This window comes from Sturnus vulgaris, chromosome 28, assembly GCF_052056855.1.
Source record: "Sturnus vulgaris isolate bStuVul1 chromosome 28, bStuVul1.hap1, whole genome shotgun sequence".
Lineage (NCBI taxonomy): Eukaryota > Metazoa > Chordata > Aves > Passeriformes > Sturnidae > Sturnus > Sturnus vulgaris.
The window spans coordinates 3,044,788-3,071,927 of record NC_142270.1 but is presented as its reverse complement, the minus strand read 5'-3'; the positions used below and the strand labels follow the sequence as shown (position 1 = coordinate 3,071,927).

At 63.6% G+C, this 27,140-nt stretch overlaps 2 protein-coding genes and 1 long non-coding RNA gene across 3 annotated transcripts in view; 1 reads left to right on the top strand and 2 right to left on the bottom strand.

Moving 5' to 3' along the window:
- Positions 1-1,295: 1,295 nt before the first annotated feature.
- On the bottom strand, positions 1,296-19,687 carry NPC1L1 (NPC1 like intracellular cholesterol transporter 1). Its single transcript, XM_088179869.1, has 19 exons — positions 19,537-19,687; positions 16,549-18,166; positions 15,703-15,803; positions 15,154-15,326; positions 14,706-14,834; positions 13,476-13,658; positions 12,796-12,910; positions 12,191-12,318; positions 11,624-11,761; positions 11,022-11,111; positions 10,397-10,587; positions 9,110-9,237; positions 8,008-8,128; positions 7,328-7,383; positions 4,208-4,358; positions 3,186-3,417; positions 2,169-2,282; positions 1,857-2,019; positions 1,296-1,533 (listed from the first exon to the last, which is right to left on the bottom strand). Exons 1-19 carry the CDS (start codon positions 19,685-19,687, stop codon positions 1,313-1,315), a joined length of 4,203 nt encoding a protein of 1,400 aa, XP_088035995.1. The 3' UTR covers positions 1,296-1,312.
- A 2,182-nt stretch (positions 19,688-21,869) lies between these two features.
- LOC148220983 (uncharacterized) lies at positions 21,870-22,262 on the top strand. Its single transcript, XR_015808635.1, has 3 exons — positions 21,870-21,996; positions 22,051-22,100; positions 22,142-22,262. It is a non-coding gene; the product is annotated as an uncharacterized LOC148220983 (long non-coding RNA).
- A 916-nt stretch (positions 22,263-23,178) lies between these two features.
- The window catches only part of DDX56 (DEAD-box helicase 56), a gene marked incomplete in the record, with an annotated part of 17,553 nt that continues 13,591 nt past the window's right edge, over positions 23,179-27,140 (bottom strand). The window contains 1 exon segment of the mRNA XM_088179868.1: positions 23,179-23,324. Coding sequence (XP_088035994.1) covers positions 23,179-23,324 — 146 coding nt within the window.

Below are 27,140 nucleotides of genomic sequence, written 5' to 3'. Positions count from 1 at the left end.
GAATAAACCTATAAACCTCTCCCAGGGAATGCCCTATAAACAACCCTAAAGGAATGCTCTGTGCCCTCCAAGGGCCTGTAGGGCCGGGAGTTAAAATCCCAAAAGCTTTGGGGTGTCCTCTGTGCCCTCCAAGGGCCTGTAGGGTCGGCAGTGAAGGTCCCACAGTGAACGCTCTGGGACAGCTCCTGTGCCACCAGCAGCGGTGGCACTGCCAGGGCTGTGTCCCCACAGTGTCCCCACAATGTTCTTGTGCCCCACATCCCGTCCCCATGTCCCCAACCCCGGTGACATTTGGGAGCCAAGGCGCAGCTCCCCTTCCCCCCCCACCCATCCCAGTCCAACCAGTCCAGGATGTGACCCCAGGCTGGGAGGGTTTGGGGACACCCGGCGCCAGCCCTGTGGTGGCCTCGTGCCCTGCGTGTCCCTGTCACCACCGTGCCACCACGTGTGTCCCATGAGGCTTCACCCCATGATATCCCTGTGCCCCCATGTCCGTGTGTCCGTGTCCCCACAGTGTCCCTGTGTCCCCATGTCCGTGTGTCCGTGTCCCCACAGTGTCCCTGTGTCCCCATGTCCGTGTGTCCGTGTCCCCTGTGATGTCCCTGTGCCCCCATGTCCGTGTGTCCGTGTCCCCACAGTGTCCCTGTGCCCCCATGTCCGTGTGTCCATGTCCCTATAGTGTCCCTGTGTCCCCATGTCCGTGTGTCCGTGTCCCCACAGTGTCCCTGTGTCCCCATGTCCGTGTGTCCATGTCCCCTGTGATGTCCCTGTGTCCCCATGTCCGTGTGTCCGTGTCCCCACAGTGTCCCTGTCTCCCCATGTCCGTGTCCCCACAGTGTCCCTGTGTCCCCATGTCCGTGTGTCCATGTCCCTATAGTGTCCCTGTGCCCCCATGTCCGTGTGTCCGTGTCCCCACAGTGTCCCTGTGTCCCCATGTCCGTGTGTCCGTGTCCCCACAGTGTCCCTGTGCCCCCATGTCCTTGTCCCCACGGTGCCCACGTGCCCCATGGGGCCATGTCCCTGTGCCCTCCGTGGTGTCCCACCCACAGTGATGTCCCTCTGCCCTATGTGTCGCTGTCCCCACGGTGTCCCCATGCCCCACACGTCCCTGTCCCCACAGTGTCCTTGTGCCCCACATGGCCCCTTGTCCCCATCCTGTCCCCATGTCCCCAACCCTGGTGACATTTGGGAGCCAAGGCGCACCTCCCCTTCCCCCCCCACCCATCCCAGTCCAACCAGTCCAGGATGTGACAAAACCAGTTTAAATAGAAAGGGGGGAGGGGCACGGGGGGGGAGTGGGGGGCGGGGGGGCTCAGCCCTTCCCCAACGCCTTGGCCTTGGCCTTGGCCTTGGCCTTGGCCTTTTCCGTGTCCGTGTCCGTGTCCGTGTCTTTGTCCTTGTCCGTGTCCTTGTCCTTGTCCTTGTCCTTGTCCTTGTCCTTGTCCTTGTCCGTGTCCTTGAAGCAGGGGTTGCCCAGGCCCAGCCCCGCGTCCCCCGGCGTGTCCTGCCCCGCTGGCACCCGCGGCCTGGGCCCTGTGGGGACAATGGCACAGTGCCAGCCTGTCCCTGTCCCCAGGGATAGCACAGGGGGACAATGGGCATGGTGCCAGCTTGTCCCTGTCCCCAGAGGTTGGTGACAGAGGGGTACAGGGGTGTCGTTGCCAGCCTGTCCCTGTCCCCCCAGACTGAGGGACAATGGCACAGTGCCAGCCTGTCCCTGTCCCCGGGGTGACACGGGGGTGCAGTGGGGGCAGTGCCAGCCTGTCCCTGTCCCTGTCCCCAGGGTGACACGGGGGTGCAGTGGGGGCAGTGCCAGCCTGTCCCTGTCCCTGTCCCCAGGGTGACACGCTCCGTACCGATGTAGCTGAGCAGCACGGGCAGGAAGGCCAGGCCGTGTGCCAGCCCCACCAGGGTGATGATGAGGTTGAGGCGGAAGAAGAAGATCTGGATGAGGCGCGCCTTGGCGAACGCCAGCACCACCACGCCCGGCAGGTTGGTCATGGCCACCCCTGCCACCACCTGCGGGGACAGCGGCCACCCTCGGTGACATCGGCCCCAGCAAGGCACAGAGTCCCGTGGTGTCACCCCCATCCCAGCCGGGTTTGGGGTCCCACGGTGTCACCCCCATCCCAGCCGGGTTTGGGGTCCCACGGTGTCCCCGTGCCCACCTTGCTGCCCATGGTGACAGTGGCCTCGGTGGCTCGTGCCACCCGCGTGGGCTGGCTGCTGCGGGCGAAGGCGCAGGTGATGTGGGACACGAACTCCACCGAGATGCCCACGGCCTGTGGGGACACCGGGCCGTCACCCCGGGCACTGCCAATGTCCCCAGAGCCACCCCCTGTGCCCCACAGCTCCATGCCACCCCACGGGCCCCGTGTCACTGTGTCCCAAATCTCATGTCCCCAAACCCATCCCACGTCCATGTGCCACCCCATACTTCCCAGGTCCCCATGCCACCCCTGTGCCTGTGCCTGTGCCTGTGCCACCCCACATCCCCTTGTCCCTGTGCCACCCCAGGTCTGTGCCACCCCCCAGGTCCCTGTGCCACCCCACATGCCCCGTGTCTCTGTGCCATCCCTCACACTCCAGGTCCCTGTGCCACCCCATGTCCTCTGCATCCCTGTGCCATCCCATGTCCCTGTGCCACCCCATGTCCCTGTGCCACCCCATATCCTCTGCGTCCCTGTGCCATCCCATGTCCCTGTGCCGCCCCATGTCCCTGTGCCAGTTCATGTGCCCCATGTCCCTGTGCCAGCCCATGTCCCTGTGCCACCCCACCTCACCTGTGTCCGTGTGCTACCCCATGTCCCTGTGCCACCCCCCATGTCCCTGTGCTACCCCATGTCCCTATGCCAGCCCATGTGCCCCATGTCCCTGTGCTACTCCATGTCCCTGTGCCACTCCATATCCCTGTGCCACCCAATGTCCCTGTGCCACCCCATATCCCTGTGCCAGTCCATGTGCCCCAGGTCCCTGTGCCACCCCATGTCCTCTGCATCCCTGTGCCACCCCAGGTCCCTGTGCCACCCCATGTCCCTGTGCCACCCCAAATCCTCTGTATCCCTGTGCCACCCCATGTCCCTGTGCCACCCCATGTCCCCATTCCACCCTCCGTTTCCTGTGTCCCCGTACCACCCCACATCCCCGTGCCCCTCAGCGTGCCCCGTGTCCCCGTGTGCCCTCACCGCCACCAGGTTGATGAGTGCCACGGCGTTGTAGGGCACGCCCCAGAGCGCCATGAAGCCCACGGTGTCCAGCAGCACCATGGCGATGGTGAGCAGCGTGGCCAGGCTGGAGCGCACGTCCATGCCCAGCAGCAGGAAGGACACGGCGAAGGTGGGCACCAGGCACAGTGCCAGCGTCACCAGCCCCTCGTACACCACCGTCAGGTACTGCTCGTAGTACACGTACGTCACCCTGCGGGGACAGCGCCGCTGGCACCGAGTGTGGCACCGAGTGTGGCACCGAGTGTGGCACCGGGGACCCTGGCATGGACACTGGGCACCCCAAAACGGGCATTGGGAACCCAAAATGGGCACTGGGCACCCCAAAACGGGCACTGGGCACCACAAAATGGGCACTGGGCACCCCAAAACGGGCATTAGGAACCCCAAAATGGGCACCAGGCACTCCAAAATGGGCACTGGATACCATGATATGGGTACTGGGCACCCCAAAATGGGCACTGGGCACCCAAAACGAGCACCCTGAAGTGGACACCGCTAACTGGGAACCTCTAAAATGGGCACCCACACTGACCCCTTACCGGGGCACCCCCTTGAGACCCCCAACAGGGACAGTGGGGCACCCCCAGCACCCATAACTGGGAACCCCTTAAACTGGGAACCCCTAACTGGGGCACCTACTCATGACCCTTAACTGGGTCACTGGGGAACCCACAGCACCCCAGGGTGGGCACTCCTAAAATGGGCACTGCTAACTGGGAACCCCTAAAATGGGCACCCTCACTGACCCTGAGTGGGGCACCCTCAGCACCCTGGAATGGGCACCCATAATTGGGAACCCCTTAAACTGGTCACCCCCCCCCCCCCCCCGACTCCTGACTGGGGCACCCCCTTGAGACCCCCAACAGGGGCACCCCAGAACGGGCACCCTGACCCGGGCACCGCTACCCCGAACTGGGCACCCACTTATGAGCCCGGGTGTCCCCGCGGTGTCCCCGCGGTGTCCCCGCGGTGTCACTCACGTGTAGGGGAAGACGCGGAAGGCGGGGTCGGTGCCGGGCACGGCGCGCAGGGTGCTGGTGATGCGCTCGGCCAGGGCGCGGGCGGCGCGCAGCGCGGCCGTGTATTCCTGAGACGTGCGGAGCGGCCGCTGGTACGCCATGAACCGCGACGCTGCGGGGACACGGGTCACTCGGGGGGCAGGGGGCACCACGGGGGACACGGGTCACTCGGGGGGCAGGGGCACCATGGGGGACACGGGTCACTCGGGGGGCAGGGGCACCACGGGGGTGGGGGACACTCTGGGGCAGTGGGCACTAAGGGGCAGTGGGCACTCCGGGGGCAGTGGGCACCATGGGGGCAGTGGGCACCACGGGGCAGGGGGCACCAGGGGGGTGGGGGACACTCTGGGGCAGTGGTCACTATGGGGGCAGTGGTCACTCAGGGGCAGTGGGCACTAAGGGGCAGTGGGCACTAAGGGGGCAGTGGGCACCATGGGGACAGTGGTCACTCAGGTGCAGTGGGCACTATGGGGACAGTGGTCACTCTGGGGCAGTGGTCAGTTTGGGGGCAGTGGTTACTATGGGGCAGTGGGCACCATGGGGGCAGTGGGCACTATGGGGGCAGTGGGCACTATGGGGCAGTGGTCACTATGGGGCAGTGGGCACTATGGGGGCAGTGGTCACTATGGGGCAGTGTTCACTATGGGGCAGTGGGCATCATGGGGCAGTGGTCACTATGGGGCAGTGGGCACTATGGGGCAGTGGGCATCATGGGGGCAGTGGGCACTATGGGGCAGTGGGCACTATGGGGCAGTGGTCACTATGGGGCAGTGGGCACCATGGGGGCAGTGGTCACTATGGGGCAGTGGGCACTATGGGGGCAGTGGGCACTATAGGACAGTGGTCACTATGGGGCAGTGGGCACTATGGGGGCAGTGGGCACTATAGGACAGTGGTCACTACGGGGCAGTGGTTACTCTGGGGGCAGTGGGCACCATGGGGGCAGTGGGCACTATAGGACAGTGGTCACTACGGGGCAGTGGTCACTCTGGGGCAGTGGTCACTATGGGGACAGTGGTCACTATGGGGCAGTGGTCACTATGGGGCAGTGGTCACTATAGGACAGTGGTCACTATGGGGACAGTGGTTACTCTGGGGGCAGTGGGCACCATGGGGGCAGTGGTCACTATGGGGCAGTGGTCACTATGGGGCAGTGGGCACTATGGGGCAGTGGTCACTATGGGGCAGTGGTCACTATAGGACAGTGGTCACTATGGGGCAGTGGGCACTATGGGTCAGTGGTCACTCTGGGGGCAGTGGTCACTATGGGGCAGTGGTCACTCTGGGGGCAGTGGTCACTATGGGGCAGTGGGCACCATGGGGCAGTGGGCACCATGGGGCAGTGGTCACTATGGGGCAGTGGGCACTATGGGGCAGTGGGCACTATGGGGGCAGTGGGCACTATGGGGCAGTGGGCACCATGGGGGCAGTGGGCACTATGGGGCAGTGGTCACTATGGGGCAGTGGGCACTATGGGGCAGTGGTCACTCTGGGGGCAGTGGGCACTAAGGGCAGTGGGCACTATGGGGCAGTGGTCACTATGGGGCAGTGGGCACTATGGGACAGTGGGCACCATGGGGGCAGTGGGCACTATAGGACAGTGGGCACTATGGGTCAGTGGTCACTCTGGGGGCAGTGGTCACTATGGGGCAGTGGGCACTATGGGGCAGTGGGCACTATGGGCAGTGGTCACTATGGGGCAGTGGTCACTATGGGGCAGTGGGCACTATGGGGGCAGTGGGCACTATGGGTCAGTGGTCACTCTGGGGGCAGTGGTCACTCTGGGGGCAGTGGTCACTATGGGGCAGTGGGCACCATGGGGGCAGTGGTCACTATGGGGCAGTGGGCACTATGGGGCAGTGGGCACTATGGGGGCAGTGGGCACTATGGGGCAGTGGGCACCATGGGGGCAGTGGGCACTATGGGGCAGTGGTCACTATGGGGCAGTGGGCACTATGGGGCAGTGGTCACTCTGGGGGCAGTGGGCACTATGGGCAGTGGTCACTATGGGGCAGTGGTCACTATGGGTCAGTGGGCACCATGGGGGCAGTGGGCACTATGGGGCAGTGGGCACTATGGGGCAGTGGGCACTATAGGACAGTGGTCACTATGGGGCAGTGGGCACTATAGGACAGTGGTCACTATGGGGCAGTGGTCACTATAGGACAGTGGGCACTATGGGTCAGTGGTCACTCTGGGGGCAGTGGTCACTATGGGGCAGTGGTCACTATGGGTCAGTGGGCACTATGGGGGCAGTGGGCACTATGGGGCAGTGGGCACCATGGGGGCAGTGGTCACTATGGGGCAGTGGGCACTATGGGGCAGTGGTCACTCTGGGGGCAGTGGGCACTATGGGCAGTGGTCACTATGGGGGCAGTGGTCACTATGGGGCAGTGGGCACTATGGGACAGTGGTCACTCTGGGGGCAGTGGGCACTATGGGGCAGTGGGCACTATGGGGGCAGTGGGCACTATGGGGCAGTGGTCACTATGGGGCAGTGGGCACTATGGGACAGCGGTCACTATGGGGCAGTGGGCACTATGGGACAGCGGTCACTATGGGGCAGTGGGCACTATGGGCAGTGGGCACTATGGGCAGTGGTCACTATGGGTCAGCGGTCACTATGGGGCAGTGGGCACTATGGGACAGCGGTCACTATGGGGCAGTGGGCACTATGGGCAGTGGTCACTATGGGTCAGTGGTCACTATGGGGCAGTGGGCACTATGGGCAGTGGTCACTATGGGTCAGTGGTCACTATGGGTCAGTGGTCACTATGGGGCAGTGGGCACTATGGGTCAGCGGTCACTATGGGGCAGTGGTCACTATGGGTCAGTGGTCACTATGGGGCAGTGGGCACTATGGGCAGTGGTCACTATGGGGTAGTGGTCACTATGGGGCAGTGGGCACTATGGGTCAGTGGTCACTATGGGTCAGCGGTCACTCTCGGGGTCAGTGGTCACTATGGGTCAGTGGTCACTATGGGTCAGCGGTCACTCTCGGGGTCAGTGGGCACCCCTGGGGGTCAGCAGCCACCATAGGTCACCCCTGTCCCCTGGGCCGGTGTCACCTCCCGCTCTCACCCAGGATGGTGCCGTTGGCGTCCATGCTCACGGCAGTGTCGTAGGCGCCCAGGCCACTGCGGGGACACGGGGACAGCGGGTCAGGAGACATGGGGGACACGGGGACAGGGGGTCAGGGGGACATGGGGACATGGGGGACACGGGGACAGGGGGACACAGGGTCAGAGGGACAGGGGACACGGGGACAGGGGGTCAGGGGGTCAGGAGACATGGGGACATGGGGACAGGGGGTCAGGGGGTCAGAGGGACAGGGGACACAGGGACAGGGGACATGGGGTCAGGGGGTTGGGGGGATATGGGAGACATGGGGACAAGGGATCAAGGGGGTCAGGGACATGGGGTCAGGAGGACATGGGGTCAGGGAGTCGGAGGGACATGGGGACAGGGGGGACAGGGGAGTCAGGGGGTCAGGGGGAACAAGGGGACAGGGGGGACACAGGGACAGAGGGTTGGGGGACATGGGGTTAGGGGGACAGAAGGGACACAGGGACAGGGGGAACACGGGGTCAGGGGGGACAGGAGGTCAGGGACATGGGGACAGGGAGACACAGGGTTAAGGAGTCAGGGGGGACATGGGGTCAAGGGGGACACGGGGTCAGGGGGGACATGGTGACAGGGGGTCAGGAGGGTCAGGGGACACGGGGTCGGGGGGCCAGCGGTGCCACCGCGGTGCCACTCACCCCTTGGCACACTGCAGGTTGGGGCGGTCGTGCAGGAACCAGGGCAGGAAGCGCTGGAACTCCTCGGCCGTGGGGCGCCGCGCCGTCTTCAGACACTTCCCCAGCAGGCAGCTCAGGTCATCTGTGGGCACACACAGGGCTCAGTGTGGCTACCGGCCACGGCTGGGCACCTGTGGGCACCCAACGGCCACCCAATGGCCACCCAATGGTCACCCAACAGCCACCCAACGGCCACCCAACGGCCACCCAACGGCCACCCAATGGCCACCCAATGGTCACCCAACAGCCACCCAACGGCCACCCAACAGCCACCAAACGGCCACCCAATGGCCACCCAATGGCCACCCAACGGCCACCCAATGGCCACCCAATGGCCACCCAATGGCCACCCAATGGCCACCCAATGGTCACCCAACAGCCACCCAACGGCCACCCAATGGCCACCCAACAGCCACCCAATGGCCACCCAACGGCCACCCAGCAGCCACTCAATGGCCACCCAACAGCCACCAGGGTGAACGCCCAATGGTCACCCAATGGCCACCCAATGGCCACCCAACAGCCACCCAATGGCCACCCAATGGCCACCACGGTGAGCACCCAATGACCACCCAATGGTCACTATTGTGGGCACCCAATAACTACCTAGTGGCCACCCAATGGCCACCATAAATGGTCACCCAATGACCTCCCAATGGCCACCACGGTGAGCACCCAATGGCCACCCAACAGCCACCACGGTGGGCACCCATTGGCCACCCAATGGCCACCATTAATGGTCACCCAATGGCCACCATTAATGGTCACCCAATGACCACCCAATGGCCAACATGAATGGTCACCCAATGGCCACCCAATGACCCCCATGGTGGACACTCAATGGCCACCCAATGACCCCCACAGTGGGCACCCAATGGCCACCCAACGGCCACCATGAATGGTCACCTAATGGCCACCCAACAGCCACCAGGGTGAGCACCCAATGGCCACCCAATGGCCACCCAATGACCCCCATGGTGGACACTCAATGGCCACCCAGTGGCCACCATGGTGGGCTCTCAGTGGCCAGCCCAGAGTAGCCCCGTGTCCCCGTCCCACTCACTGCTGGTGGAGGGGCAGAACTCGCCCTTGTCCGGCCCGAACTGGTGGATGCGGCAGCAGCGCCCCATGGGGTTCAGCCAGTCCAGGAAATCATCCACCCACGAGGTGGCCGGGATGGCCAGGTAGGACCTGGCAGAGGGGACACAGGGATGGCAGAGTCGGGGACAGCCCGGGGACACCACGGGGACACCACGGGGACACAGGGCTGGCAGAGCCGGGGACACTCCGGGGACACCCCGGGCACACAGGGCTGGCAGGAGCCGGGGACAGCCCGGGCACACAGGGCTGGCAGAGCCGGGCACAGCCCGGGGACACCACGGGGACACCACGGGGGACACAGGGCTGGCAGGAGCCGGGGACAGCCCGGGGACACCACGGGGACACCACGGGGGACACAGGGCTGGCAGAGCCGGGCACAGCCCGGGGACACCACGGGGACACCACGGGGGACACAGGGCTGGCAGAGTCAGGGACACAGGGCTGGCAGAGCCGGGGATACCCCAGGGACACAGGGCTGGCAGAGCCGGGGACAGCCCGGGGACACAGGGCTGGCAGAATTGGGCACACAGGGATGGCAGAGTGGGGGACAGCCCGGGCACACAGGGCTGGCAGAGCCGGGGATACCCCGGGGACACCACGGGGACACAGGGCTGGCAGAGCCGGGGACACAGGGCTGGCAGGAGCCGGGGACAGCCCGGGGACACAGGGCTGGCAGAATCGGGCACACAGGGATGGCAGAGCCAGGGACACCCCGGGGACACCCCGGGGACACCCCGGGGACACCACGGGGACACCACGGGGACACAGGGCTGGCAGAGTCGGGGACAGCCCGGAGACACCACGGGGACACCACGGGGACACAGGGCTGGCAGAGTCAGGGACACAGGGCTGGCAGGAGCCGGGGACACTCCGGGGACACCCCGGGCACACAGGGCTGGCAGAGTGGGGGACAGCCCGGGGACACAGGGCTGGCAGAGCCGGGCACAGCCCGGGGACACCACGGGGACACCACGGGGGACACAGGGCTGGCAGAGTCAGGGACACAGGGCTGGCAGAGCCGGGGATACCCCAGGGACACAGGGCTGGCAGAGCCGGGGATACCCCAGGGACACGGGGCTGGCAGGAGCCGGGCACAGCCCGGGCACACAGGGCTGGCAGAGCCGGGGACAGCCCGGGGACACAGGGCTGGCAGGAGCCGGGCACACAGGGCTGGCAGAGCCGGGGACACGGGGCTGGCAGAGCCGGGCACAGCCCAGGGGGGCCGCAGGGGCCGGGGGCGCGCACTCACACGTTGGGGAAGGCCGTGGCCAGCTGGATGGTCTGGGTGAGCGAGTCGGAGTCGCAGCCCGAGCTGGAGCAGATGGCGTTGGTGCCGTTGGCCGAGGAGAAGTCGTAGCCACTCGTGGTGACAAAGTAGGTGGGGACACCCACGGCCAGGTACTGGTTCATCGCCGAGAAGTACTCGAGCATGTACGAGTCCTGGGGACAGCCAGGTGACACGGGTGGCACCGCGGGCACCCCACAGGGGCCCAAAGGGGGGGCACAGAGGGGCCCCAGCATCACTGGGTGTCCCCATATATGGCCATGCCACAACACCCCATATATGGCCATGCCACAAAACCACGTGTGTCCCCATATATGGCCATGTCACACCCCCCATGTGTCACCCACCCCACGTGTCACCCATCCCTGTCACCCACGGGGCCCTGGGGGGTCCCCAAAGTGTCCCCAGAGTGTCCCCACATCCCCACAGGGTGCGGTGTCACCCCCCCCAGCACCCCCAGGGGTCTCAGAGGGGTCACCCCACATGTCCCCATGTAGGGCGGTGTCACCCTCACGTGTCCCCGAGCCTCCCCACGGGTGTCCCCCCCCCCCTTCGTGTGTCCCCCAGACCCCCGAGGCGCCGCCCCCACCTCGGGCAGGGCCAGCTCCTGGTCCAGCCCCACGGACACCTGGAACAGGAGGAAGAGCCCGGCACAGGCCAGGAACAGGAACAGCAGCACCTGGGGGGGAGGGGGCTGTGCTCAGAGACCCCCGGGGCACCCCAAAACCCCCCAAAAACACCTCGTGTCCCCCCAAACCCCCACGGCCCCCCAATGTCCCCCCAAAGCCCCCCAAAAACACCTCATGTCCCCCCAAACCCCCACGGCCCCCCCATGTCCCCCCAAAGCCCCCCAAAAACACCTCATGTCCCCCCAAACCCCCACGGCCCCCCCATGTCCCCCCAAACCCCCACGGCCCCCTCATGTCCCCCCAAACCCTCCCTGACCCCCCCATTTCCCTCAAAACTCCTCACAGACCCCTCACGTCCCCAAAACTCCTCACGGCCCCCCCATGTCCCCCCAAAACCCCTCACTGACCCCCCAATGCCCCCCATGACCCCGTGCCCCCCGTGCCCCCCAATGCCCCCCGATACCCCCCGATGCCCCCCATGACCCCGTGCCCCCCAATGCCCCCCAATGCCCCCAGTGCCCCCCAGTCTGCCCCCCGTGCCCCCCGTGTCCCCGTCCCTCACCACGGCGGGTCTCACGAGTGGGTGCAGCAGCACGGGGGTGTAGTAGCGCTCGAGGAGGGGGCGCAGCAGCCGCGCCCCCCCCCCGGGCGGGCCCCCCTTGCCCGTCCCGCAGCAGCAGCAGAGATCGTAGCGCCCGGCCTGGGGGCACGAGGGGCATTAGGGGCACGGGGGGGGCTGCCACGGCACCCTGGGGGTGCCCCCTGCCCACCCTGGGCACAGCCTGGGGACCCCCACCCACCCTGGGGACCCCCACCCACCCTGGGGACCTCCACCCACCCTGGGCACAGCCTGGGGACCCCCACCCACCCTGGGGATCCGACACCCACCCTGGGGACCCCACACCCCCCCTGGGCACTGCCTGGGGACCCACACCCACCCTGGGGACCTCACGGCCACCCTGTGCCCACCCTGGGGTCCCCGTGCCCACTCCACACCCACTCTTGGGACCCCACACCCATCTTGGGGTCCCCGTGCCCACCCTGTGCCCACCCTGGGGACCCTCACACCCGCGCCGCGCGCAGCCAGTGCCCCCCTCCCCTGTCCCCGCGGTGTCCCCCCCGCTGTCACCTCCTGTCGCCGGCAGTCGAGCGCCACCAGCGCCACGAACCCCGACATTTGCAGCAGGAAATCGAAGACGATGGCGAGCGAGGCCGTGATGGCGAAGGTGCGCACGGCGGGCATGGACGAGAGGGCACCTGCGGGACCCCCGCGACCCCCGGGTCACCGGACAGCACCGGGACACCCCCGGGACACCCCTGGGACACCGGGACACTCCCGGGACACCCCCGGGTCACCCCCGGGTCACCGGGACACCCCTGGACATACCCCCGGGACACCCCCAGGTCACCCCCGGGTCACTCCTGGGTCACCGGGACACCCCCAGCGCCCCCCGTGTCACCAGGACCCCATGCCAGCCCCCCACACCCACCACATCCCCCGTCCCCCGTGCCCCCCATGTCCCTGTGCCCTCTGTGCCCCCCGTGTCCCTTCATCTCCGCCTGTCCCCAGTGTCCCCCCGTTTCCCTGTGCCCCCCATGTGCCCACCCTGTGCCCTCTGTGCCCTCTGTGCCCCCCGTGTCCCCTCACCTCCACTTGTCCCCCATGTCCCTGTGCCCCCCATGCCCCCCATGCCCCCGGTGCCCCCCGGTGCCCCCCGGTGTCCCCGGACGCACCGAGCAGGAAGCAGACGGCCTCGGAGATGCTGCAGAGCAGCATGCTGGGGGCCACCTGTGCCAGCACCCGCCCCACGTGCTGCTCCCGCGTCTCACCCGGCTCCCGCTGCGACTGCTGCTGGCCCGGGGGGGGGGTCAGGACAGCCTGGGGACCCCCACGGGCACCCCAGATCCCAGGGGATCCTCACAGGCACCCCCAGATCCCAGGGCACCCCCCAGGGGCACCCCCAGATCCGAGGGGCCCCCCACTGACACCCCCAGATCTCAGGGATCCCCCAGGGGCACCCCCCGCCCACCTGAGGGTGCCCACCTGCCCCACGGGACCCCCCCTAGGGACACACTCCCCATGGCAATCCCGAAAGTGCCCCCGTGCCCCATGGGGTACCTGTCCCCAAAGTGTCCCCAAGCCCCTGTGCCCCATGGACACCCCGGTCCCCAAAGCGTCCCCATGTCCTTCTGCCCCACAGGGATCCCCACTGCCCTCGGGTGTTCCCCCATCATGGGGACCTCTGTCGCCAAAGTGTCCCCAAGGTGTCCCCAAGGTGTCCCCAAGCCCCCCTGCCCCATGGGGATCCCTGTCCTGAAATGTGACCCCCCCAAGGACCCCCCGAGCCCCCCCAGGGTGCCCCAAGGACCCCCTCGGGTGCCCCAAGGACCCCCCGAGCCCCCCGAGCCCGCACCTGCAGCTCCTGCACGAAGATGAAGATGTTGTCGGCGCCCACGGCCAGCACGAGGAAGGGCACGACCTCGATGATGATGAGGGACGAGGCGAGCCCCAGCAGCGACAGCAGCCCCATGGAGGCCAGCACGGCCCCCAGGACCACAACGATGCCACCCACGGCCAGCGTCACCTTCGACTCCACCTGTGACAGCCCCGGATCAGCACCCCGAGATCGGCACCCACAGATCAGCACCCACAGATCATCACCCCGAGATCAGAGCCCTCAGATCGGCACCCCGGATCGGTACCCACAGATCGGCACCCACGGATCGGCACCCACAGATCAGCACCCACGGATCGGCACCCACAAATCAGCACCCACGGATCGGCACCCACGGATCAGCACCCACGGATCGGCACCCACGGATCGGCACCCACAGATCGGCACCCACGGATCAGCACCCCGAGATCGGCACCCACAGATCAGCACCCACAGATCATCACCCCGAGATCAGAGCCCTCAGATCGGCACCCCGGATCGGTACCCACAGATCGGCACCCACGGATCGGCACCCACGGATCAACACCCACGGATCGGCACCCACAGATCAGCACCCCGAGATCGGCACCCACGGATCGGCACCCACGGATCGGCACCCACGGATCGGCACCCACGGATCGGTACCCACGGATCGGCACCCACGGATCGGCACCCACAGATCAGCACCCACGGATCAACACCCACGGATCGGCACCCACAGATCAGCACCCCGAGATCGGCACCCACGGATCGGCACCCACGGATCGGTACCCACGGATCGGCACCCACGGATCGGCACCCACGGATCGGCACCCACGGATCGGTACCCACGGATCGGTACCCACGGATCGGCACCCACGGATCGGCACCCCGGATCGGCACCCACGGATCGGCACCCACGGATCGGCACCCACAGATCGGCACCCACAGATCAGCACCCCGAGATCGGCACCCACGGATCGGCACCCTGGGATCGGCTCCCCCAGGCCGCTGCCACCACCCCAGAGTTCCCCGGGGCTCAGCAGGACCCTGTGCCATCCCCGAACCCCCTGAACCTTCCGAGGGCTCACCAGGACCCTCTGCCCCAAAAATTTTTCTGGACCCCCCCCCCTAAACCGACCCCCCGAACCCTCCCGGGGCTCTCCAGGTCCCTGTGGCACCCCCGCGCCCCCCGTGCCCCCCACGTCCCTGTGGCACCCCCGGGCTCACCAGGACTCGCCTCCAGGCCGTGTACTCGCCCAGGGCCAGCGCGATGTAGGCGAACACCAGCAGGTAACTGGTGGCGAACACCGGGATGTCCTCCCCGCTCGTGCGGTTGATCTCGTCCTCCAGAGAGCGCTGAGGGGACAGCGACAGCGACAGCTGAGGGGACACCGGGGACACAGAGGGGGAACAGGGACACGGGGGACAGGGTGGGCACCTTGGGCAGGGGGACACGGGGGACATGGAGGTGGCAGAGGGACACGGGGACATGGAAGGGGACAAAGACGTGGAGGGGACACGGGGGACCCTGGGGGCTCTGCGGGGGCAGGGGACACAGGAATACACGGGGGGCACGGGGACACGGGGGGCACCAGGGGCATGGAGGGGACACGGAGGGGACACGAGGGGGACACGAGGGGGACACGAGGGGACACGAGGGGGACACTTGCCGCACCTCGGCCATGAAGGTGACCGAGAGGTTGTGGCTGTGGCGGCGCTGGAAGTCGCGCACCACGTCCAGGAATCGGCGCTCCCAGCTCAGCACCCACTCGAGGCGCTCGTCCCCGGACTCGAAGTTGTTGAGCGAGTAGGTGACAATGAGCGCCTCGGCCTCCGTGTACTCGGACTCTGCGGGGACACGGCGGGGACACGGCGGGGACACGGCTGGCACCGGATTCCTGGAACCCCCGAACCCCTCAGACCCCCCCAACCCCCCGGACCCCCCGGACCCCCCGAACCTCGGGACCCCCCGGAGCCCCCGAAACCTCCGGACCCATCGGAACCCCCAGAACTCGCGGATCTCCCGGACCCTCCGGTCCCCCCGAAACCCCTGAAACCCCCCGGACACCCCCGGGTCTCCCCAGACCACCCCGAACCTCCCCGGAACCCCTGAACCCCTCCAGACCCCCGGACCCTCCGAACTCCCCGGAACCCCCCGGACTCCCTGGACCTTCCGAACCCCTCCAGACTTCCCGGAACCCCCTGACCCCCGGACCCCCCGTACCGGGGTAGCCGCCCAGGGCGATGTAGGGGAACACGGGCCCGCCGTACTCGGCCATGCAGCTCAGCTCCAGCGCCGTGATGTCCTTGAAGGAGAGCGGGGAGCTGGTGGCGACAGGGCCGGGGGCGTCAGCGGGGGCTGTGCCCGCCCGACCCCTGCCCCGCACCCGCTGCCACCCGCGGGGCACCTCGGACACGAGAGTGACACCCCAACCCCTGAGCCTGGCACCCCACGGGCACCTGGACATCCTGGGGGACACAGGGGTGACAGCCTGGGAGCAGTGGGTGGCACCCCGACCCTCTGAGTGCCCCACAGAGAGCACCCGACCCCCCAAATCCGGCACCCCACGGGCACCAGGCCATGCCCAGCACCCCACAGGTGTCACCCCAGCCCCATAACTGGGCACCCCATGGGCACCGTGCCATGCCCAGCACCCCACAGGTGTCACCCCAGCCCCATAACTGGGCACCCCACGGGCACCGTGCCACAAGGGGCATCCCATAGAGACCCCTCAGCCCCACAGATAAACTCCCACGGGCACCCGGCCGTGCCCATCACGCCTTGGGCATCACCCCAGCCCCACAGCTGGATACCCCATGGGCACCGTGCCACGTCCAGCACCCCACAGATGTGAGCCCAACCCCACAGCTGGCCACCCCGTGGGCACCAAATCATGGACAGAGCCCCACGGGCATCATCCAAACCCCATAACTGGGCACCCCATGGGCACCGTGCCACGTCCAGCACCCCACAGGTGTCACCGCACCCCCACAAGTGGCCACCCCACGGTCACAGCGCCACACCGTGCCCCCCACATCCCCCCCCACGCCCCTCGCCCGCGGCACCCACTTGACGCAGTAGATGAGGTGGTCGTGCCAGTCCACGGTGCCCGGGTTCTTGTCGTCCTGCTGCCAGGCTCGGAGCTCCAGGTGGCTGCGGTTGTTCTGGAAGTACTGAGTGACGCTGGACACGGCGCAGTCGCCCACGCCGGGCTGGCTGGGGTTCAGGGGCGCGTAGCAAACGTCCTGCAGGCTGACATTCCTGCCCGAGCCCGGGGCCCACGCCGTGGTGGCCGCCAGCGTTTCCTGCAGCTCCAGCAGCACCAGCAGCACGTCCTCGGCCAGCACACCGCTGAAATTCTTTGTCCCCAGCAGCACCGAGTCGTAGGCGACACCAGAGCGCCCCGGCGCCGTCACGATGACCTGGTTGGTGCGCAGGAAGGGCCCGAAGTGGCGGTCGTGGAACGCCTTCTCCTGCCTGGCACGGCTGCCCGGCGCTGACCACAGCTCCACGGGGTTCGTGGTGAGCCTCAGGGTCACCAGCCCTGCCGAGAGCCCTCCGGCCACCACCAGGGCCACCAGCAGGACCAGCACGGGCCGCGTGGCCACCGCCGTGCCCCAGGAGCGGAAGGCTCGCTCCAGGGAGCGCTGCCAGGCATCGCCCGCCCGCTCCGCGCACTCGCCCCGGCCCCGAGCCTTGGGCGGCGGCTCCGCGGATCCCCGGCGGCACACACGGGCCAGCACGAAGGTCAGAGCCAGAAGGGCGAAGAGCAGCACGCAGATGACCAGAACGCCATCGGCACGGCCGATACGGAACGGCGGCGGCGGGTCCGGGGGTGGCACCACGGGCGGGCAGGAGCGGGCACAGTCCTGGCACGAACACGGCTCCTGCTCGGCGTCCAGCGCTTCGTCACAGCCCCACACGGGCGCGTCCAGCGGCACGATGCCCTCGCCGGGCTCGGAGCTGTTGGGCAGCAGGTGGAAGTCGATCTGCAGCGGTGCCAGCCCGTTGTTCTTGTCGCCCTGGAAGTCCAGCCAGCGCTGGGCCGTGCACAGCTGGGCTCCGTAGCGGCCGCACATGGTGGCGATGGCGTAGCCGCCCGTGGCTGGCAGCCGCACGTCCTGGCACGAAGCGAAGGCGGCCTCGGCGTAGCGCTGGCTGTAGAAGAGCTGATACTCCAGCACGGCCAGGGCTCCCGGCTCCTCCGCGTAGTCGATGACGCGGGTGACATTGGTGAACACGCTCTGGTCCGGGCTGCAGATGTTGTGGCAGTAGAGGTTGGCGAAGTTGCGGGCACAGGACGGGCACCGAGCCAGCACCGCTCCCGACAGCCCCACGCTGCGCTGGAGAGCCTCGAGCTGCACGTAGTTACAGCACACGAGCGTGGTCTCGTTGTTGCCCCGCACCAGCTCCGGGCACACGGTGCGCAGCAGCGACAGCAGCGCCCCCGATGCCACCCGGGCAGGGGTGTTGGACAGGCAGGGCACCCGCGACGACACCAGCGACACGTTCACCTCCGGGTTCCGGCCGCACTCGCCGTAGAAGGCGCAGAAGCCGGGCTGGTGAATGGGGGTCAGCGAGGGCGAGGCCTGCGGGGGTGGGCGAGGGGACAGGGACGGGTTTGTTGTGGCTTTGACCCTTTGAGTCTTCACCCTTTCCTCCGGACCGGCGCAGCTCAGGGTGAAGCCTCAGGATCCGCCACATGGACGTGAATAAAAGATCAACAGAAGAGGCTTTTCCCCCTGGGGAGGCTGCAGCGTTTATTTCTTGTGGCTCCCCAGGAGCGACAGGAGAGGAAAAAGGAAAGAGGGAAAGAGGGCGAGCTCAGGGGGCTCAGGGTCCTTCCCAGGGTCTGAAAGGGGGGCGGGAAGAAAATGGATCCCGGCCAGGTCCGGGCAGGAGGGAGAGGGAGCAGAGCACAGGGCACTGCGGGGGGCACGGAGTGTTCCGCTGCCTTACGTCTGGGGAGGTGCAACAGCTGGTGGCACGGCGCTGGCGCGTGAGGGGTTAAGTGGCACCTGGTGGGCACTGAGGGAGTGTCCCCTGCACTCTGCCACACCCGGCTCCCCCAAATGGCACCCAGGTGTCACCCAAAGGGCACCCAAAGGGCACCTGATGGGCACCGTGGAGGTGTCCCCTCCAAATGCCACCCAAACGTCACCCAGAGGGCACCCAGTGGGCACCACAGCAGTGTCCCCTCCATTCTGTCACCCCCCAGACCCTCCAAATGGCACCCGGGGGCACCACGACATTGTCCCCACACTCTGCCACCTCCAGCCCCTCCAAATGTCACCCAAAGGGCACCAGAGTCACTCGTCCCGTCACGCCCGAAGTATCACCCAAATATCACCCAGGTGTCACCCAAATGTTACCCAGAGGGCACCTGAGGGGCACCACAGCAGTGTCCCCCTGCTGTGTCACGCACCGCCCCCCCCAAATGTCACCCAGCTGTCACCAGCTGTCACCCAGCGGCCACCACAAGGAGCGGCTCTGCCACTCCCAGCTCCTCCGAACGGGGCCCAAAGGGCAGCAGGGCAATGTCCCCTGTCCTGCCACCTCCGATTGTCACCAAGGGGCAGCAGGGCAATGTCCCCCGTCCTGCCACCTCCGATTGTCACCAACGGGCAGCAGGGCAATGTCCCCTGTCCTGTCACCTCCGATTGTCACCCAAATATCACCCAGTGGGCACCCACAGGGCACCACAGCAGTGTCCCCGTCAGCCCCTCCCAAATGTCACCAAGGGGGCACCGCACCCGTGTCCCCCCATCGCTGCCACCCTCAGTCTCCAAATGTCACCAAGGGGCCACAGCACCGCTGTCCCCTCGGCTCTGTCACCTTCAGTCCCCAAATGTCACTCGATGTCCCCCCACCTGTGCCACTCTCAGCCCCAAATGTCACCCCATGGGCACCGCTCCGGTGTCCCCACCCTGCCACCCTCAGTCCCCAAATGCCACCCGGTGTCCCCTGGCTCTGTCCCCCGATGTCCCCAAATGCCGCCCGATGTCCCCTGGCTCTGTCCCCCCTCAGTCCCCAGATGTCACCAAGGGGACCCCGCACCGTGGCCCCCCCGCCCCCCGCCGGTGCCACTCCCAGTCCCCGCCCCCCAGCCCCCGTGTCCCTCCCAGTGCCACCCGCGGTGTCGCCTGTCCCCTACCAGCGCCAGGAGCGCGGCCAGGAGGGCTCCGGGCAGTGCCGGCGTCCCGGCCATGCTGACACGCTTGTCCCCAAGTGTCACCTGCGCCTATAAACCCCCCCCGCCCCCGCGGTGCCACCCGGGGAGGGCCCTGCTGGCCTGATGGCACCGGGGCCAATCAGCCCCGGGCCGGCCGATCGATCGATCAATCATTAACCCCGATCGATCATTAACCCCCATCGATCATTAACCCCCATCGATCGATCGATCGGGGCGGGGCCGCGGGAGCCGCGCGGGGCTGGGGACAAACAGCGGGTGGCGCTGGTTTGGGGACAGGGAACGGAAATGGGGACAACAGGAGGTGGCGCTGGTTTGGGGACAGTGCACGGAAATGGGGACAACAGAGGGTGGCACTGGTTTGGGGACAGGGAACGGAAATGGGGACAATCACGGGTGGCACTGATTTAGGGACAGGGCACCGAAACTGGGGACAAACAGCGGGTGGCACTGATTAGTTTGGGGACAGGGCGGCGGGGTCACTCACGGGCACCGATTTGGGGACAAAATGGGGAGTTTGGGAGCTCAGGGTGGCACAGATGGCAGCGCCAGCGGGGGTCACCCATGGGCACCGATTTGGGGACAAAATGGGGAGTTTGGGAGCTCAGGGTGGCACAGGGTGGCAGCAGGACGCCACCCACGGGCAGCTGTGACAGTGCCAGTGACACATCGCGGAGGTGACGCCCTGGTGTCTGCCAGGCCGTGGGAGGGACCCGGCGGTGCCAGGGCCACCCCCGCGGTGCCATCCCGGTGGTGACAGGGACAGCCGGGCAATGTCACCGCCACTCTGAAGCCATCCCGGTGGTGACTGTGCCATCCCCGTGTGCCATCCCCGTGTCCCCGTGCCATCCCCGTGTCCCCGTGCCATCCCCGTGTGCCGTTCCCGTGTCCCATCCTCGTGTCCCAGTGCCACTCGTGCCCTCTGTCCCCATGTCCCAGTTCCATCCCCGTGTGCCACCCCCGTGTGCCATCCCTGCGTCCCCGTGCCCTCTGGCCCCGGGTGCCACCCCTGTGTGCCATCCCCGTGTGCCATCCCTGTGTCCCCGTGCCCTCTGTCCCCTCGTCCCATCCCCATGTCCCAGTTTCATCCCCGTGTGCCACCCCCGTGTCCCAGTGCCACCTCTGTGTGCTCTGTGTGCCATCCCCATGTCCCAGTGCCATCCCAGTGCCATCCCCATGTCCCAGTGCCATCCCCGTGTCCCATCCCCGTGTCCCAGTGCCATCCCCTCTTGCCATTCCCATGTCCCATCGCCTTGTGCCATCCCCGTGTCCCCGTCCCCTCTGTCCCAGTGTGCCACCCCCGTGTGCCACCCCCGTGTCCCCGTGCCCTCTGTCCCCGTGTGCCACCCCCGTGTCCCAGTGCCATCCCCCGTGTGTCACCCCCGTGTCCCAGTGCCACCCCCGTGTGTCACCCCCGTGTCCCAGTGCCATCCCCCGTGTGTCACCCCCGTGTCCCAGTGCCACCCCCGTGTGCCACCCCCGTGTCCCAGTGCCACCCGTGCCCTCTGTCCCGGCGGCTTCAGGGCCTTGGACCCCGCTCAGTGCCCGGGCAGTGCCACGCCCGTCCCCGATGTCACCAGGGCGGGGCAGTGCCACACCCGCCCCCCCCCCCCGGCTCCCGGTGCCACCCCGAGCCCCGCGGGGTCCCTGCAGTGTCCCCAAGGGGGTGCCAGCCACCCGATGCCACCGGTGCCACCCCCGGGTGTCCCCGAGGCTCCGTTTATGGCCCTGGTGGCCCTGGGGACGATAACGGGGGACAGATAACGGGGGGACAGATAAGGGGGGGACAGATAAGGGGCGGGTCCCGCCCTGGCACCTTTGCCCACACCTGCGTCACCAGCCTGTCCCCGAGATGTCCCTGTCACCCGCCTGTCCCCATCCCTGTCCCCGTCCCTGTCCCCTGTCCCCATCCCCATCCCCGTCCCCTGTCCCCATCCCCATCCCCGTCCCCTGTCCCTGTCCCCATCCCCGTCCCCATCCCTGTCCCTGTCCCTGTCCCTGTCCCCATCCCTGTCCCTGTCCCTGTCCCCGTCCCTGTCCCTGTCCCTGTCCCTGTCCCTGTCCCTGTCCCCATCCCTGTCCCTGTCCCTGTCCCTGTCCCTGTCCCTGTCCCTGTCCCCGTCCCCTGTCCCCATCCCCGTCCCCATCCCCATCCCCATCCCTGTCCCCGTCCCCGTCCCGCAGCCACCGCAGGCCCCATTGCGGCTCCTTGGCACCTTTATTGTCACCAACCCCCGGGGGGACACACGGGGGGGGCTGTGGTGGCCCCAGGGTGGCCACGGTGGGAGGTGACAGGTGGGTCCCCAGGGGCTCAGGGGGTGTCCCAGGTGTCCCCAAGGGATGTCCCAGGTGTCCCCAGGTGTCTCCAGGGGGTGTCCCAGGTGTCCCCAGGTGTCCCAGGTGCTCAGGCCGTGCTCCCAGGTGTCCCCAGGTGTCCCCAGGTGCTCAGGCCGTGCTCCCAGGTGTCCCCAGGGGGTGTCCCAGGTGTCCCCAGGTGTCCCCAGGTGTCCCCAGGTGCTCAGGCCGTGCTCCCAGCCCCTCTGTTCCCTCTGCGGGTGAATCTGAAGCTCTGCAGGGGATTCCCGGAGCCGCGGGGCTGCCACACAAAAGGGGGGGGGGGGGGTTAGCGGATCTTGGGGGGATTTGAGGGGGGTTTGGGGGATTTGGGGGGGTTTGGAGAGGTTTTGGGGGATCTTGGGGGAGGTTGTGGGGATTTTGGGGAGGTCTTGAGGCATTTTGGGGGAGGTTTTGGGGGATTTTAGGGAGGTTAGGGGGGATTTGGGGAGATTTTGGGGGGATTCAGGGGGGTCTGGAGAGGTTTTGGGGGATTTTGGGGGAGGTTTTGGGGAGACTTTGGGGGGGTTGGAGGATTTTGGGGAGGTTTCAGGGGGGTTTTGGGGAGATCTTGGGGGGCTTGGGGAGGTTGGGGAGGTCTGGAGGGATTTTGGGGAGGTTTTGGGGAATTTTGGGGAGGTTAGGGGGGATTTAGGGGGGGTTGGAGAGGTTTTGGGGGATCTTGGGGGGCGTTGGGGGGATTTTGAGGGGGATTGGGGGGATTTTGGGGGGGTTGGAGGATTTTGGGGAGGTTTCAGGGGGGTTTGGGGGGATTTTGGGGGGTTTTGGGGGATTATGGGAGGATTTGGGGAAATTTTAGGGGGGCTTGGAGGATTTTGGGGAATTCGGGGAAATTTTGTCTCCCCCCAGCAGGACCCCTGGGAGTGCAAGGGTGGGAATTTGGGGGAATTTGGGGGGGATTTTGGGGTTCAGGGAGTGCAGGGGTGGAAATTTGGGGCGATTTGGGAAATTTTGGGGGGATTTGGGAAATTTTGGGGTTTAGGGAGTGCAGGGGACGGAATTTTGGGGATTTTGGGCAATTTTGGGGGTGCAGGGATGGGAATTTGGGGGGATTTGGGGAAAATTTGGGGTTCAGGGAGTGCAAGGATGGGAATTTTGGGGATTTTGGGAAATTTTGGGGGTGTAGGGGTGGGAATTTTGGGAAATTTTGGGGTTCAGGGAGTGCAGGGGAGGGAATTTGGGGGGATTTTTGGGGTTTGGGGTCCCTCACCTTGCTGCCCCCCCCGGCGGGCCCCGGCCCCTCGGGGGCTTTTCCTCTTTTTGGGGTTGGGGTTGGCGATGCCTCGGAGACTGGGGGGCACTGGGGGGGGCAAAACCGGGGGGGGATTGCACCCCAAAAACACCCCAGGCCCCATTCCCCACCCCAAAATCACCCCAGACCCCATTTCCCACCCCAAAATCACCCCAGGCCCCATTCCCCACCCCAAAATCACCCCAGACCCCATTTCCCACCCCAAAATCACCCCAGGCCCCATTCCCCACCCCAAAATCACCCCAGGCCCCATTCCCCACCCCAAAATCACCCCAGACCCCATTCCCCACCCCAAAAACACCCCAGGCCCCTTTTCCCACCCCAAAAACACCCCAGGCCCCATTCCCCACCCCAAAAACACCCCAGGCCCCATTCCCCACCCCAAAATCACCCCAGACCCCATTCCTCACCCCAAAAACACCCCAGGCCCCATTTCACCCCATTTCCCATCCCAAAATCACCCCTGGTCCCAAATTTACCCCATTTCTCACCCCATTAACCACCCCAGGCCCCATTTCACCCCATTTCCCACCCCAAATTCACTCCCAGGTCCCATTTCCCACCCCAACCCCAAATTTAGGGGGGCAAAAAGGGATTATTTTACCCCAAAAACACCCCAGACCCCATTTCCCACCCCAAATCCAATCTGGGGGGACAAAAAGGGGTCATTCCCCACCCCAAAACCACCCCTGGTCCCTAATTTACCCCATTCCCCACCCCAAAATCACCCCCAGGCCCCATTTCCCACCCCAAAATCTCCCCTGCTATCATTTTACCCCCATTTCCCACCCCAAACCCAAATTTGGGGGGACAAAAAGGGGTCATTCCACCCTAAAACCATCCCAGACCCCATTTCACCCCATTCCCAAACCCAAATTTGGGGGTCAAAAAGGGATTATTTTACCCCAAAACCACCCCAGGCCCCATTTCCCACCCCAAACCCAAATTTGGGGGGACAAAAAGGGATTTTCCCACCCCAAAACCACCCCAGGCCCCATTTCCCACCCCAAACCCAAATTTAGGGGAATAAAAAGGGGTCATTCTACCCCAAAACCACCCCAGATCCCATTTCATCCCATTCCCAAACCCAAATCTGGGGGTCAAAAAGGGATTATTTCACCCCAAAACCACCCCTGAACCCCGTTTTACCCCATTCCCCACCCCAAAACCACCCCAGGCCCCATTTCCCACCCCAACCCCAAATTTGGGGGGACAAAAAGGGATCATTTCACCCCAAAACCACCCCAGGCCCCATTTCCCACCCCAACCCCAAATTTGGGGGGACAAAAAGGGATTATTTTACCCCAAAACCACCCCAGGCCCCATTTCCCACCCCATTTCCCATTTTCCTGCTTTTTTTCCCCCCAAAAAAACAGAACCTGGGGGGCAATCATGGGGTCCTTCCACCCCCCCAAAACCTCCCCCAATCCCTGACCCCCCCCATTTCCCCCCATTTTTCCCACATTCCTCCCCCATTTTTCAATTTTTTTCCGAATTTTTCCCCATTTTTCCCATTTCTCCCCCTCAATTTTCAATTTTTTTTCTCCCATTTTCCCCCCATTTTTCCATTTTCCCCCATTTCCCACATTCCTTCCCCATTTTTCCAATTTTTCTGAATTTCTCCCCACTTCTCCCCATTTTCAGCCCAATTTTTCCCGTTTTTTCCGATTTTCATCCAATTTTTGCCCATTTTTTTTCCATTTTTACCCCATTTTTTCACTCTTTATCCCCATTTTTACCCCATTTTTTACGATTTTTATAACAAAGTTACTCCAATTTTCCCCCATTTCCCCCATTTTTATCCCATTTTCCCCTTTTTTTACCCCATTTTTTATCTTTTTTTCCCATTTTTTTCACTATTCTGTCCCATTTTTACCCCATTTTTTCACTTTTTTCCCATTTTTATCCCATTTTTTCCCAATTTTTCCAATTTTTACATTTTTTCAATTTTTATCCCCTTTTTTTATCCCATTTTTCCCCGATTCCTCCCATTTCCCCCATTTTTTCTCATTTTTCCCCATTTTTTGCCTGATTTTTCCCATTTTTTCACTATTCTGTCCCATTTTTCCCATTTTCCAATTTTTATCCCATTTTTTACATTTTTTTCACTTTTTATCCCCATTTTTTATCCCATTTTTCCCCGATTCTTCCCATTTCCCCCATTTTTACCCCAAATTTTCCCCAATTTTCACTATTTTTACCCCATTTTTCACCAATTATCCCCATTTTTACCCCATTTTTTCACATTTTTAACCTATTTTTTCACTCTTTTGTCCCATTTTTCCCATTTTTCGCCCCACTTTTCACTTTTTATCCCAAATTTTTCCCCATTTTTTCCCATTTTCAGCCTAATTTTTCCCATTTTCCCCATTTTCATCTTATTTTTTTCCATTTTTACCCCATTTTTTCCCTCTTTATTCCCATTTTTTCCCCCAATTTCTCCCCATTTTTTCTCATTTTTTCCCCATTTTCTGCCCGATTTTCCCCATTTTTTTCACTCTTTTTCCCCATTTTTTCCCTATTCTGTCCCATTTTTTCCCGTTTTTTCCCGTTTTTGCCCCATTTTGGTACCCAGGTACTCGGGGCCGTGGACCCTGGCTGGGTGCAGGGGCCGCTCACATTTCCCCATTTTTCATCATTTTTACCCCAAATTTTCCCCAATTTTCCCCATTTTTTTCACTCTTTATCTCCATTTTTCATCATTTTCCCCATTTTTATCCCATTTTTTTCCCAATTTTCCCAATTTTTTCACTTTTCATCCCCATTTTTTATCCCATTTTTCCCCCGATTCCTCCCATTTTTACCCCATTTTTTACATTTTTCCCCATTTTTTCCCCATTTTTTGCCCGATTTTCCCCATTTTTTCACTATTCTGTCCCATTTTTTCCCGTTTTTCCCCGTTTTTGCCCCATTTTGGTACCCAGGTACTCGGGGCCGTGGCCCAGGTGTGCTTGGACCCTGGCTGGGTGCAGGGGCCGCTCACATTTCCCCATTTTTCATCATTTTTACCCCATTTTTTTCCCATTTTCCCCATTTTTTCACTCTTTATCTCAATTTTTTCCCATTTTCCCCATTTTTATCCCATTTTTTCCCAATTTTTCCAATTTTTTCACTTTTTATCCCCATTTTTATCCCATTTTTCCCCCGATTCCTCCCATTTCCCCCATTTTTACCCCAAATTTTCCCCAATTTTCACTATTTTTACCCCATTTTTCCCCAATTATCCCCATTTTTACCCCATTTTTCACATTTTTAACCTATTTTTTCACTCTTTTGTCCCATTTTTTGCCCCATTTTTTCACTTTTTATCCCAAATTTTCCCCATTTTTTCCCATTTTCAGCCTAATTTTTCCCATTTTCCCCCATTTTCATCTTATTTTTTTCCATTTTTACCCCATTTTTCACTCTTTATTCCCATTTTTCCCCCAATTCCTCCCATTTTCCCCCATTTTTTCTCATTTTTTCACCATTTTTCCCCCATTTTTTGCCCGATTTTCCCCATTTTTTCACTATTCTGTCCCATTTTTTCCCATTTTTCCCCGTTTTTGCCCCATTTTGGTACCCAGGTACTCGGGGCCGTGGCCCAGGTGTGCTTGGACCCTGGCTGGGTGCAGGGGCCGCTCACATTTCCCCAATTTTCATCATTTTTACCCCAAATTTTCCCCAATTTTCCCCATTTTTTCACTCTTTATCTCCATTTCTTTCCCATTTTCCCCGTTTTAATCCCATTTTTTCCCAATTTCTCCCATTTTTCCCCATTTTAATCCCATTTTTCATAATTTTTACCCCATTTTTTATCATTTTTACCCCCATTTTCTCTCATTTTTCCCCCATTTTTTGCCCGATTTTCCCCATTTTTTCACA

What these genes read in the sequence shown, in the direction of transcription:
- NPC1L1 (XM_088179869.1), bottom strand. Translation starts at nt 19,687, where the DNA reads ATGGCCGGGACGCCGGCACTGCCCGGAGCCCTCCTGGCCGCGCTCCTG. An exon ending in CACTCGTGAGACCCGCCGTG is followed by an intron (nt 11,112 to 11,623) that starts GTGAGGGACGGG and finishes CCTCCCCCCCAG; the next exon opens with GTGCTGCTGTTCCTGTTCCT. An exon ending in GTTCTGCCCCTCCACCAGCA is followed by an intron (nt 8,129 to 9,109) that starts GTGAGTGGGACG and finishes GTGTGCCCACAG; the next exon opens with ATGACCTGAGCTGCCTGCTG.